Source organism: Cynocephalus volans, chromosome 11 (genome assembly GCF_027409185.1).
Source record: "Cynocephalus volans isolate mCynVol1 chromosome 11, mCynVol1.pri, whole genome shotgun sequence".
NCBI classification, from domain to species: domain Eukaryota; kingdom Metazoa; phylum Chordata; class Mammalia; order Dermoptera; family Cynocephalidae; genus Cynocephalus; species Cynocephalus volans.
This window is the reverse complement of record NC_084470.1, coordinates 5,857,040-5,871,211: the sequence shown is the minus strand read 5'-3', so window position 1 is coordinate 5,871,211 and position 14,172 is coordinate 5,857,040. Positions and strand designations below refer to the sequence as shown.

General features: G+C 43.1%; 1 protein-coding gene across 1 annotated transcript in view; it reads left to right on the top strand.

Moving 5' to 3' along the window:
- The window catches only part of HECW1 (HECT, C2 and WW domain containing E3 ubiquitin protein ligase 1), a 241,863-nt gene that overhangs the window by 65,428 nt on the left and 162,263 nt on the right, over positions 1-14,172 (top strand). Inside the window, exons 4-5 of the mRNA XM_063114547.1 lie at positions 5,225-5,300; positions 11,490-11,659. Of these exons, the coding sequence (XP_062970617.1) occupies positions 5,225-5,300; positions 11,490-11,659 (246 nt within the window). The remainder of the gene's footprint in view (positions 1-5,224; positions 5,301-11,489; positions 11,660-14,172) is intronic.

Genomic DNA, 14,172 nt, shown 5'->3' with positions numbered 1-14,172 from the left:
GACCAGTGTTTCTTAAAGTGTGGTCCCCCGGCAGCATCATCACCATCTGGGAGCTTGTTAGAAATGCAGACTCGGGAGCCCAGCAGTCTACTTTATCAAGCCTTCCAGGTGACTCTGATACATGCTGATGTTGGAGAGCTTCTGCACTGGAGCGAACATAAAATGCTCAATTGTTTCTTAGGATTTGGTACATACAGTCTGTCATGTTCCCACTTTCAGAACAGTCTGCACCACACAACAAACTACGTTTAAAAGAATAACTTTATTAGCCTAAAAATCATCAGGAAAAATCCAGTATTGGGTTAACTCCAGCCAGCATTCTTACTCTAACAGCAGATTCACGCATTCTCAGCATCTTCTTTATAGTCGGCCAAACACAGAGCCCATCAAGCACAGCAGTCCTTTGCCCGAAGCACATTTACTACTGGTGCTAAAATCTTGCAATCCTGTGTGGTCAAAAGCAGTCAGAGTAAAGAAAATTATTTCTAACTAATTAACACATTATTTCCGACTCACACCATGAGAACTGTAGGAGAAATGCCTCACTTTTCCAACCCCTCTCTTTCTCCCCATAGTGATTAGCAGAAGAGACCCAAAATCGGGAAGCCTGTGCCTTGCCTTCAAGGCTGTGAGGAAAGCCGGGGTGAAGACTCTGGAAGCTGGCTTGATGGTAGCAGCATCAGAAAGCAGAGGGGAGTGGGCAGACTATAAACAAAACATGAACAAAATATGAGCAAAGAGGCGAGCAGCCAGGCTGGATCTGAAGAAATGGCCCTGGGGTTAACAGACTCCATGGGGTGGAGTGGGGTGGGGGCTCTGCAACTCTTGTTTCATTTCAGTCATTCAAACCAGTCACTGGTTCATCCCAGGAGGATTTGGGGAAGTCACTGAATTGTTCTGACCTCGACTTTCACACTTGTACATTGGAGGTGGGGGTGCGTGATGCCCAATTCGCAAACAGTTAACAGAGGATGCACAGAAGAGCTGGCTCTGGGCATGGGATTAGCACTCGTCCCACATGGACAAAACATCTGCCCTCTTGCCTCTTTGGTGGCCTTTTTTCTAATTCTTCTATCTCAGGCATCGCTGTGGCTGAGGCTGCCTTGGGATGCAGTTGACTTGGAACTTTATGTTTCATTTTTTTTAAGCCTCTAAGGATGGCTTTGCTCTTTCAGTTTGCAGGCGTCTCTGTTAGAGAATTTGGAATGAGCTGCCTTGCCACCTAACAGTCATAATTTGTAATGAGGGAAATGTACTCAAAAGTGTAAACATTTGTAAAGCGTATTTGTCTGTTTACTATTTGCTGCTTTGAACATATCAGAAATTTGGAGGTGGAAATGGAACCTGGGCCCTGGATTGCTTTCCCAGGATCGGTTTGATTTTTCTTTTTTAAGGTGGTTTCAAGGATTATCAGATTTCTTAATAGACTTTATCTTGGAGGCAAAAGATATTGGTATTTAGGGGAATGACTGATCTGTGACCTTAACCGGTACTCATAATTCCCTGCTTTTGGCTGCTGAAGTGCCACAGCTTGGGCACTTTATTATTTATACTGTAATGCTGCTTTTCTTTTTTTTTTTTAAGACCTATCAAAACTTATTTATTTATTTTATTTTAAGTACATAATAAGAACATAATATAATAACAATATAATAATAATAATATAAGTAGATTAAATTATTCATTTATAAATTTTAGAAAAAAATTTATTAAAAGTACATTCTAAGATGTGGGTGGGGGTGGTGAAAAAAGGAGTCTGGCCCATGGATGGCTCCGTTGCTGGCCTGGTTGTGGTGGTGGGAGGGGAGGCTGAGGCCCTTGGGCCACATCTCAGGACCCCAGGGGCTTCTGGCTCTGGCTCTCGTGGCTGGCCTGGTGTGGTCAGCAGTCTGTATTTTTCATTTATATTTTTCACTTCAGACTTATCTGGACCAAATGAATGAATAAAGACACAGTAAAGTCACGAGTTTCAATCTCTGCCATCATTTTCAACTCATTGTTCACAAACTTCATCAGCATCTTTAGGGAAAGGAATTCTGTAACTATTTGAGAACAATCATGGGCATGTAAATGGCATTATCACCTCAGAATTGAACATAACATGGCCACGCTTCTGTTGGAAAAGCCGTTTGTGCACCAGGGAGCACCTCCAGGTTTTGCCTGAAGGAAGTAAACCCAGGTCTGGACCATTTACAGAAGCAGCTTAGGGAGTTTTTTGAAATCTCCTGCTTTACTTAGAGAGTAAACTGTTTAACTTGGAGAGGTTTTTTGAAATCTTCTGTTTACATTTTGCATGCAACTTTAAATTTCTTTATGTTTGTTTTTAAAATAAAAAGAATTTTACCCAAAATTCTGAGTAAAACTGATGCTCCAGGGCAGGCGCCCTTGCCCCTGGTCACACTTCTGGGAATGACAGTGCTTGCCTGAGACAGAGCCCTGATGTCTGGGGAGGCCGGGAGATGGGGGTGTAGGTCAGCACACCTGGATGACTGTGCACTTAGACACTGCTGTGTACTTTTAGCAAACAGCCTGTCTCTCACACGGTGATGCTCTGTGAAGAAAGGTGGAATTTGAATAATGTGGTAGAGAGAGCCAAGACCGAGGGAGCCTTGTCAGCTGAGCTGTATGTCTTGGAACTGCTGAAACAGAAGTTTGCCTACAAGGGTGAAAGCTGCTGATCTTCACTCTCTTTTGCTGCATTGTATTTTTGGGGTGTGTGACAGTTGTGTGAACTTGTACTTACAACTTTTCAGAAAGCATTGGCAAGAGATGATGAGGATGGGTGTAGGAGAGAGAGACATCTGAATTAACCGCAAAGCCCTTCATTCGATCCAAGAGACTTCTCAATACCCTACGGAGTCATCTGCACACCACCAGCAGTCAGTTTGGAATCTGTGAAACCATTTGCCAGGCAGGCTTTGTGGTGGAAACATTGGTGTGCAAGACGTACACCAGGGCTGCGTGAGAGAGCCAGAAGGACCAGCACGAGCTGAGCCACAGGGCAAAGGGAACGTGCCGGAGCTGAGAATGCAGTGGTCTCCTGATGTCCCTGTGAAATGGTTTGGGCCGAGTCATTTCGCAGTCAGCGCAGCTGTGAGTGCTGCAGATTTCTCAGTCTCAGACACCTCCACAGAACATCTCCAGCCAAAAGTCAGGGCGGCAGACCTTGCCAGGACCTGCACGTCTCCTTCCTGGGGTGGTTATCACGGCTGCTATTTTTCCCTTTCCTATCAGCAGTCTGGTGCTTAGATGACTTTGTAAATAATGTGAGTGAAAAGCTAAGAATTTAGGTAGAATTTTGTGAATTATAAATGATGTGTGTTTAGTACCTGCAAGAAAATATACCTTTTTTTTTTTTTTTTTGGTCTACAGACCTGTTTTTGATGCAATAAAGATAAAGAATCTTATTTGTGAATACCCCAAATAACCAGCAGAGAAATATTTAAATTCGAAGAACCAAAACATGTACGCTTCAAATAGAAAGGAATAAATGTACTGTTCTTTGTTATCCTTGCATATATAAACTTAATTTAGCCTAGCATGAAATATGCAGTTTAAACCTACACCTTTTAAAAACTATACATTGGGATGTACACATTCTAGACTGGCAATTCTACAAGGCTCTGTTAAAATTATAGTTTTGTTGTTCCCTCGAGGAACATGTATTCTAAGGAGACAAGCTAGGTGTGGACATTTTTAAACCAGAATCAGGATCCAGAGACTTTAACAGCAGGCCAGTCTTACTTGCCCAGTAAGTCCAGCCTGTGCACGTCTCCACGACCTGAGGGTGTAGTCTCTGAACTGCTCATCAGTGTCCATTTCTCTGTGTCAGCTAACCAGTGGGAAGAACAAGACGGCCACTAAAGGAGCCTCGGTCCCTGCTGCATCTTGCTCTGGTTCTTTATTATCAGATGGGACTCTCGAGAGACAGAGACCTGCGGAAGAGGTGGACACCAAGCCCCATTGCATATGTTGCTGCCTGGTCCCCTCTGCTGAGCCACCTAGCATCCCTGCCACCCTGTCACTTGGGCCTCAGGGTGGACACAGCAAGGCCCCTCAGCTTGAAGCTGTGTGGCGTCCGTTCATCACTCTGGTCTCACATAAAGGAGGGTGACAGGAACATCGATCCCAGCTGTGACAGCATCAAGAATACTGAGAGAAGAAAGGAGGAAAATCAGCCCACGCCATCCACAGACAAAGAAACTTCAAACAAGAGATTGTCAAGTTTTCCATTTTTCCTTTCTTCAGTATAGATTATCTTCCAAAAAGTGGACACTGTGGATTTGCTTAATACTCAGATTTATGCAATTATTTTCTGCAAACTTACAATGCGTGCAAAGTTACTGAGAAGAGTATTCTGCCTTTGAATAAAGACTCAAAATCATTTCTGTATAAAACCCTCCTGGAAGAAGATGGAGGCAAGGCCTCTAGCTGATTTGATTAAACCGTTAACATATATTGAGCTGGGCCGGCCCTGTGGCGCACTCGGGAGAGTGCGGCGCTGGGAGCGCAGCAGCGCTCCCGCTGCGGGTTCGGATCCTATATAAGGATGGCCGGTGTGCTCACTGGCTGAGCGCTGTGTGGCTGGTCACAAAAAGACAAAAAAAGAAAAAAAAAAAGCATATATTGAGCAATGATGGGAAAAAGCATTTATGGAATTAGGTTTATAAATACCTACTGCACTGCATATAACCCATGTAACAATTGTGTTCTGAAATTTCCCAGAAAAGCAATTAATTAAATAGGAGAGACCTCGAAGTAGCTTCTTAATGCTTAGGCTCTTCCCTAATAAACAGTTTCCTGTAAATCACTAAATAATAATAATAGTGACAATACAGCAGTTTAACACTATACTCTACTTGCTAAATGGAAACGCATTATAATTACAACAGTAGACATCTGTTGACCTATCATTCTACTGCCTTAGGCCTGCTTTAATAAATACTTTTTGCAAATTTGAACGTGAAAAGACGTGTTTGCATAAGTAGTTACAAAGGGCCTGTGATGTTTTGTAATTGTGTTTGTTGATTTCCAGTTCTCTGCAGATCCGCTTTTACTGGTAAAGACATTAGGTTGTTAGAAGCTTCTTTTAATCAATAGTTGCCCAAAGAAATCAAAACACTACTTTCTTCGTTGGGGGTAGCTAGAGAAGTAGCTGTTTGTGTTGGGGTGTGAGTACCCATTTCAACACTTCTTTGCTTGTTTCCCATTTTCCTTCTTACAGATTTTTAAAAGCATTGGCTCTGACGAGACCATCCAAGGGCAAGGAAATCGGAGACTGATCAGCTTTTCTCTCTCAGGTACGTTCTGCTCACCCGGAGCCTTGCGGAGAGAATTAAAATGTCAACCAAGAGTCAGGAGACCCGCCTTAATTTAACTCTTACCTACAGCATACTCAACCTCTTCCTGCCTTGATTTCTCCACGTGTAAAGCAAGCTTTAAAAGATATCTGCTCAGTTCCCCTTGACCTCATTGGGATCATGGACAATTCGGTAGGTAAAGGATGAGAAGCACTGTGAGGCGATGGGGACAGGTTACACTTCTACTTGTCGTCCAGGGCCAAGTGGCAGTAAGTGAGAGTCTATGAAGGGAAGGCTGGGAGAGCCCGGAGAGAGAAGTGGCTGTCCACCTCTGTGTCTAAATAAACCTCACATGGACCCCATAATCCAATCAGTCAAACTGAGAAAATCTCAGCTGCTCAGAAAACTGCATCTATGGAAAAAATCAGTGGAATTCAAACAAAGACCGTTGATTTAGTTAATAGTATTTTAGCTTAATAGTTAAGATGAATTTCATTTTTTAGTTTTCAGGAATGTACCACAGTTCTGTAATATGTTAACTGAAAGCAAGTGAGCCGAAATGCCGGGTACTAGTCAAGCTTTATTAAAGAAAGAAATCTGCTGGGCTGTGCTCAAAGTGGGGGACAGCACATAGGGAGGTGGGGGCTTACATTGGTTTGTTGGCACCAAGAGCTGGGTGATGTAATTCCGGGGTGGGGATTGAGTTAGGTCGTGGGGTGGAGAGTTCTGCGCGTGAGGGAATGCCAAGAGTTTCGTTTTCTCCGAAACCATGAGGGTCCTTGCAAAAGAGAATGGGGGAGAGGAGGGGAGGAGGTGGACAGTGCCATTTTGTACTTGAGCTTGTCTAAAATGACATTGGTTACGTTGCAGATCTATTATTAATAATGTGGCAAACTGGGTGAAGGGTATGTGAGAAATCTTTGTACTATCTTTGGAAGTCTTCTGTAAATCTAAAACTTTCAAAATTAAAAGTTTAAAAGAAAAATTGAGCTGCTGTGGCTAAAAGAATATACAAAGCTCAGGGTCGCACTCACTCAAGTCTACACTACCAGCCTCTGAGATGACACAGCAGCGTGAAGCCTGAGGACTCCGCTGAGCACAGTGTGGGATCAACTTACTACCCGAGCTTGTCAGTCCAGCAAACGCTGCAGGCCACACGTGCCAGAGATCAGAGGGTGCAGAAGTGAAGTGCACAGTCTCCTTGGGAGACAGACGGCCAACGGGGCTCCTCAAGTCTTAGTAAGCTTGCTACAGCCAATGTGTGGGAAGATTCACTGACAGTATTAGCATGTGTCTGTCTAGATTGGGGGGAAAAAGCAAAGAAAAAAATACTCAATAATTTTGTATTACTAGGGCAAAAGCTAACAACTCCCGATTTGCTAATCTCATAGTCTTGTTGAAATGTTTGAGAAATCACAATTAGTCCTAACACTCAAAAACAGTATAAACCAAAAATACTATACAACTATGTACCAGAAACCACTAACCAAAGCTCCATTGAAGTCCTGAAGCCCAAGAAGGACGCCACAGAGGTAGGGCAGGGCTGAATAGCACCACTGTTCCCTGGTCCACGTTCTGCCTGTGCCATGCAGACAGGGGCTCACAGCCCAGGAGGGAAGGAGACTGCCTCAGCCGAGCTTGTTTCACGAAGCTCCTTCATAAGGAGATCTGGGTTGGTTGATCTCCTGCAGTCCCCCAGTATATCATTTTTCTCACACTTATTCCAATGTCACAAGTCCCAGCAATGGAATGTGACTGGGAATAAATATAAAGCTTGCAGCTAAAAGAGCAAGCCTGGAACGGTCAGGGAAGTATAATACTCGGTAGCTATATGTATATGTGTGTTTCATTCCCTATATCTGTCTAGGAAAAGAAGTGAATATCACTGAAAGTATCAAAATAAATTCCATTCTTCACAGAAAGACAAGATAGAATCAGCAAATCCATAACTAAGCAAAGTCCACAAAGTATCAACACGTTGGCTAGACGCTGGTCAGCTCTGAGTGTAAAAGCAGGACAAGGATTCCAGCAGCAAGCCGCCAGATGACCAAACTAGCTAATGACAACAAACGCCATGAGCACAAAGTCTGCTCGTGGATTAATAACCAATTTTGACTTAAAGAATGTATGGGAAAAGGATCCTACCCTATTAAAAAGCTGAAGAATATAACATTCAGGAGAAAAAGAAAACATTCTGTTGACAGATGACTACTAAAGAGAAGCAAAGTATTTACCACTCATCCACTTGTACACTCAATAGAATACAGGAGAGTGTTACATAAGAGATCTAAGATGAGAAAAGAGGTTAAGGGATTTCTCTGAAGTTGGCAAAAATAAAAACTTAGAAAGTCAAGTGCATTGTTTCCTGTTGCTGCTATAACAAATTGCCATAAACTTAGTGGCTTAAACCAACACAATGCATTCTTACCATTCTGGAGATCAGAAGTCTGGAATGAATTGTAAGGGACTAAGATCAAGGTGTCAGCAGGGCTGGTTCCTTCTGGGGGCTCGAGTGCTAACCATCTCTGCCTCTTTCAGCCTCCAGAGGTGCCACACTCTGGCCGGTGGCTGCATGACTCCTGTCTCTGCTCTGTCATCACGCCCCTCTCTTCATTATGCTCATCCTGCCTCCACCCTATAAGGACCCTTGTGATTACACTGGGCCCATCTAGATTGTCCAGGTTAATCTTCCCATCTCAAAATTCTTAATCACATCTGAAAGTCCCTTTTACCATGTAAGGCCACATATTCACAGGTACCAGAGTTTGGGCATTATTATTCTGTCTACCACAGTCGAGGAATCACAGAATTAAAAGTGAGCTTTGAAAAGCAGCATGGAGCACAGGCCCAGTACAGAACTGGAACCAGTGGCATGGCAGAATGATTTGAGATGAAGGCAAAATACAAAGAGACGCCGACACGCACAGAGCCAACACATAATCAGTGTTTTTGATGAAGAAATCAGAACAAATTGAACAGAAACAACAATAGAGCGAGACTTTCCTGAGCTGAAGATAATTTTGAGTCTTTAAATTAAAGACTATCAGGTGCTAAGAAAAAAAATGTATGTAAAGAGATTCACACCTAGGCAAATCTCAATTAAAAAAAAAAAATTCAAATACAGCCACAGTAGACATCTGGGCTGAAAAGCATGATACTTAGAAAAGAATAAATCTCATGCTAATCTCAGACTTGTCTTCTGAGATGCCAAAATAATGATGCAAAAACTTGCTTTTAGGCAAATGGGGAAAACAGGAAGTTTTTCTTGTTTCTGCTTCTTCTTAATTGAGTTCAGCTCAGAATAATCTTTAGGCTAGAGTGGCATATTTTAGAGTGGCATATTCTGGTCTCCTACATATATAATGTAAAGCAAAAGAAAAAAATCTAGGATGCAATATGAAATATACAGTATGGTCTCAACTACGCAAAGAAAAATACTGGAAGGAAATAAGGAAAAAATTTGGCAATGGTTGCCACTGAGGGGTACAATTTGAAATAATTTTAAAATTTTGTTTCTTTTCCTTCTGTGTTTAAAAATGTTATAATAAATTTGCATATGCTTATCATCGGAACGAAAAAACGCAGGGAAAAATGGAGAAAGTTAAGTATTCTCCCAGTAATGTATCATCTACTTTTGGAAAATCATAGAACTCGGTGTGCTCTTAGACATCCCTTCCAACAAACCTCCAGTTGGAGAAATTGAGACCTGCAATTAATTTACTCAAAGTTACAAATTTCAGTAGTGAGTGTTCCAGAACTAATATCTAGTGTGGTGACTCCCAGTCCAGTACACTTTTGATTATACCTCTAACTGCAGCAATTTCAAACACTGTTACTCCAAGAAATATATATTTCAATAAGTATCCAGATTGAACTTAAATGTGCAAACCCTTGTAAAGAAAGGTGTAAAATTTTGCTGAAGGAGGTGAAAGAAGACCTGTACAAATGAAGAAACAGTTTTGAGTGAGAAATCTCAGTTCATTAGCTACCTATTCTCCCAAAAACAATCTACAAATTTTATGCAGTTCCAATCAAAATCCCAGTTTTTTGAAGGATGCTGTTAAATTAATAAGATTTATCTGGGAGAATAAATGTGTGAGTGGCAAAACAAGATGTTTTCTTTTTTAAAAAGCAGGAACAATGGAGAGTGACTTGATTTACCAGGTGTCAAACATTTGATAAAGACATATTGATGCAGATATAGGCAAGTTGTTTGATAGAACAGAACAGAGAGTATAGAAAGACTTATACTTAAGAATTTTACCTATGTTAAAATTGGCACTTTATAAAAAGGTAATATAATATAATTGGTTAAAAGCACAGACTTTGGAATCAAAGACAAGTTCAAATCTCATCTCTGACATTGACCAGCTCTGTAAACCTCCAAGCCTTCAATTTCTTTGATTGAAATTAGTGACATAATGCCTACCTTGTGAAGTTTGTGGTTGAGATCAAATCAGATAATGTATTTTAAGTGCTTAGAATGGTTCCCAATAATTGGTAACCAGCAATAAAGGGCAGGTGGAGGCAGAGGTGATGCTCGTCATTACTTTGTGAAGAATGATGTATAAACATCTCTCACATTCCAGGCTGGGGTTCCCAAGACCACCCCAGGTTCAATGATACTAGGAGGACTCACAGGACTGAACATGTGATCTTGTGCTCACCGCTCAGGTTTGTCACAGTGACAGACTGCAAAGCAAAACCAGCAAAGTGAGGGGTGCATAGGGCAGAGTCTGCAGACCCTGAAGGGAGCTTCCAGGGTTCTCCACCAGGGTTTACTCAGGACGTGCTTAGTCCCAGCATGAATGTGACAGACACCACCTGTGAAACGTTGTTCACCAGGGCAGCTCACTAGGGACTTGGTGCCCAGGGTTTTGGGAGTGGGTGCCGGTCACATGAGCACCTTCTGCTTAGCACGTGCCAAAATTCCAGACTCCCAGAAGGAAAGCAGTGTTCACCCCAAACCACCCTGATCAGCTCTGGGAAGGTGGGAACCCCCCTGAAATCCCAGTTGCCAGACACCAGCCAAGAGCCAGCCTCATGAACAGGCCTCTCTAAGGGGAGTTGTCAACTTTTGTGAGCACACACGCCTGTGGGGATAGCCTGGGTTTTGCAAACTCCTGTGATGCTCTTGTTTTGTGCCTATTTTTCCTCCCATGGCAGTATATTATAATGGTATAGAGTAAGAATAATTTCATCATGGGGATAACCTTGAATCAACTCGGAATAGCTCTTAAGTAAATGCACATGGAAACGTCTGTACTTTTCATCGGTAACATATTATACGATGATTGAGAATCGCTGATTCGGTGTAACATTTAACTCTGTTTCATTTGTAAATACATGTGAATAATTTTGTTTGGGAAATATTTCAATGATAGAAAAGTTTTAAAAATGATATTCCTTGACATCATAAATACAATTCCAAGAAATATAAAGTAATTTCACATTACCCCAGAACAACTATGTACCATGTCACCAGCAATCTCGTGTTCGTCCCCCTCTCCCCGTCTCCCCTTCTGTGCAGCACGAAACTGTGTGACTGGGCGTCTTCAGCAAAGGGCTGGGGAGGTGCCCAGGCATTGGCCTCGCTAGTGGTGCACAGACCAGGCTGTCCACACTGATGTGCACTGAGCACCATGCGGGTTTCCTTTTCCTATACTCTGCTGTTCACGCTCTTTGCTCTTTTAATCCTCTCATCTCTCTCTATGTCTCCTAATTCTCTCCTTACCCAGCGAAGTCCACATTTACTGTGAATCTACAGAACTGTTTTTATGTCTCTACCTCATGGAGGAATTTTACACCTAGACCCATCGAATTTCCAAAGCTGGGCTTCCCCCCTCTGTGCCCCGCCACCTTCCCTGATGTGACCCTCAGCCCCACACCCTACCCCTCATCCTGTCCTGCCTAGGGAATGCCAGCAACCGTCCAGCAAGGGCCAGTGCTGCTCCCACGAAAAGTGCGTGATCACAATGCCAGCTGGACCGACTGATTACAAGGGTTTTTCATCAAAATAATAGTGGGCTCTATAGACACATCAGTCCATATTTATAATGAGGTGGAAAACAGCCTAAACGTGGGAAGTATTTTTCATGTGTTGGATGGACTTTTCTCCTTACGTAAGGCCTAATGTGATCTTTCATCTCACTAAAACACAGTTACATTAAAATGTCCTTTATTTTATAGATTTCCAGGCCTTGGGGTTGAAGAAAGGGATGTTTTTCAACCCAGACCCTTATCTGAAGATTTCCATCCAACCTGGCAAGCACAGCATCTTCCCCGCCCTCCCCCACCATGGACAGGAAAGGAGATCCAGGATCGTAGGCAACACCGTGAACCCCATCTGGCAGGCCGAGGTGAGTGCTGGGGCCTTCAAGGAGCCTAAATAATGAACTGAAGTAACCTCTCTTGCCTCCTTTCATGAGCCCCAATCTCTGCTGCTGAGTCCATGGCTCTCTTGGTCTTAGAAAGGAGCCGTGTTCTCCGTGGGTTGCAGCTGTTGCAGCTCTTAGGATCTTGTTCAAGTCCCTGCGGACAATACTAGGAAACTTTTCATTGCGTTTGCACTCAGAGGCCAGACTTCTAACTCGGAACCTGTGCCTGCAGGCAGGACAGCCTCTATCTTGCTCTCTGCCTTTCCTGTGGGAGAAGGAAGAAGCATTTTGATTTGACCGTCCAGTTTCTCCACAGATCTCCCCACACATGTGATCCTTGAACAAGAGTGTCAAATTTTAAATATGAACCTCTGGACCAGTTCAGAGATTCTAAAACTATCAGGTTCCCAAGACAGGTAAATAAATAAGCCCTAGAATATTCCTGACTGGGTTACATATTCTTTGATTTAAATAGATATGTAGCCTAAGTGTTATCCTCTCTTCAGGTCTGCATGGTGCTAGGCACCTTGCTAGAGCATTTAATTGTTTGTTTTGCCTAATAAGGGCCCTTCTCCACTCCTGTGTCTTTCTGCCAGTCAGGATCTGGGAGGTTCCTCAACAGAGTTATATGTCAGACGTGATTTCGCAAGGACTACTAAGTCCTGTCCTGGAGAACGTGCAGAAAGTCATCACAACCTACCTGGCTGCCTTGTTTGCAGGCTTTAGATTTAAGGATACACCCTGCAAACTGTGTGGGCTGTAGGGCAGGAGAGTGGATGCAGTGAGATGTAGGATTAAAAGTACACCTTTGTGGAGAGTAGAGTCATGGTTACAAGAGGCTGGGAGGGAAGGGGCTCAGGGTAGAAATGGTAGACTAACGGGTACAACACTATGCTGTCTACCCTAAGTGAATCATTGTGCAGTATATGCGTGTGTTGAAACAACACACTGTGCCCCACAACAAATAAATATAAATAAAATTGAAAAAAATTTTTTAAAAAGTATAGCTTTGCAGTCACACAGATTCCAGCTTGGCCATTAAATGCTTTGTAAATTCGAGAGATCAGTTATATTCAGTCCGAGCCTCAGATTATCCTCATCAACCTATTTTCAATGGAAATGTGCTCCCACCCGAGGTGCGTGCTTTGGACAGGATTCCTTCAACTTTCAAGCATCATTGATAAGAAAACCTCATTAGATATTTGGGAGCAAATCTTTTTCATTGTTTCTTAAATTACACCACCTGCTTCCTAGGCTTAATGAACCCTCTCCCAGGCCTCACAGAAGAGCTTTGGTAGTGCTTTGGCATGGACGTCGGAGAACAGAGCTGTGCTAAACTTCCTGTTAGCTCTAGTCACCAGCAGGGTCTAAAGCACTGACGGCACCACTGGCGCAGAGTAATGAATCTTAAATTATTTGTCCCTTCAGTCCTGGCTAGTCTTAACCAATTATGTCTGGACTCTTGCCGTGATCCTGGGATATTAAAAACAAACAAACAAACAAAAAAAAAAAAAAAAAACAGGCTTCTCTCTTCTGAAGAACTTTAGAATAACTTGTTCTGAGACATTTAGTTATAAAGACATTAGAAATCTCAGAATGTTTGTAAAATCCAGCAGAATGATTTTTGGCTAAACATGTCAACATTTCAACTAGAATGGTTTTTTGGCTAAAAATGTCAACTAGAATCCACTTTAAGTTTTGACATTATTTCTGAATCTTTGGTTGCAAGTGACTTTGCTCTGGCAGGACACTGGCAGCCCTCACTAGTCCTCTGTTCTCAGTCTCCTGTGTCCCACCCAACGCGCTGCGGAGTCACTGATCTCAAGTGAGTCTCGTCACACGTCTCCCCAATGAGATTGTGACAGGATAAATGATTTCTGAAGTTAAGCAGCTAGTAATTGGCTGAACAGGCATTTGAACCAAGGTTTGTGTGGCTGCAAAGTGGTACTTTCAGCCCCCAAATTATACTACAGTTCGCAGTGCCTGAATGCCGAAGTTGTGGCTCCTCTGCAGAGCGCTCGAGGCCTTCCGTGATCAGGCACCGTGCTGCGCAGGGATGCCTTCGGCTCTCAGCAAGGGGAAGCCTGGTCAGCCCTGCCGTGTCTCACAGCAACCAGTCTGAGGGACATGATCAAGCGAGGGCAGCTGCTGAGTGAGCCACAGGCATAGCTTACATCAGATACTCAAAGTGGTGATGACCCCCCACCCACACTCCCCTATCATTCAAGAAACGTTTGTTAAGTATCTCCACTGTGGTAGAAATAGAAGGCACTGCAAGGACCTCTCAGGTTAGTGGAAGGAGGTAACACAATGAAATAAATGTTCTCATCAAGGTATGAACAAAATGCTACAAAACTTAAAGGGGAGAGCCCCATCAGCCTGAGAGAGGACTTCCTAGAGCATGTGCTCTGGACTTGGTCTTGACAGTGGACGAGATGCTTTGCAGGGTGGCAGGAACATTTCCGGCAGCAGGAATAGCATGTGCTAAAGCACCA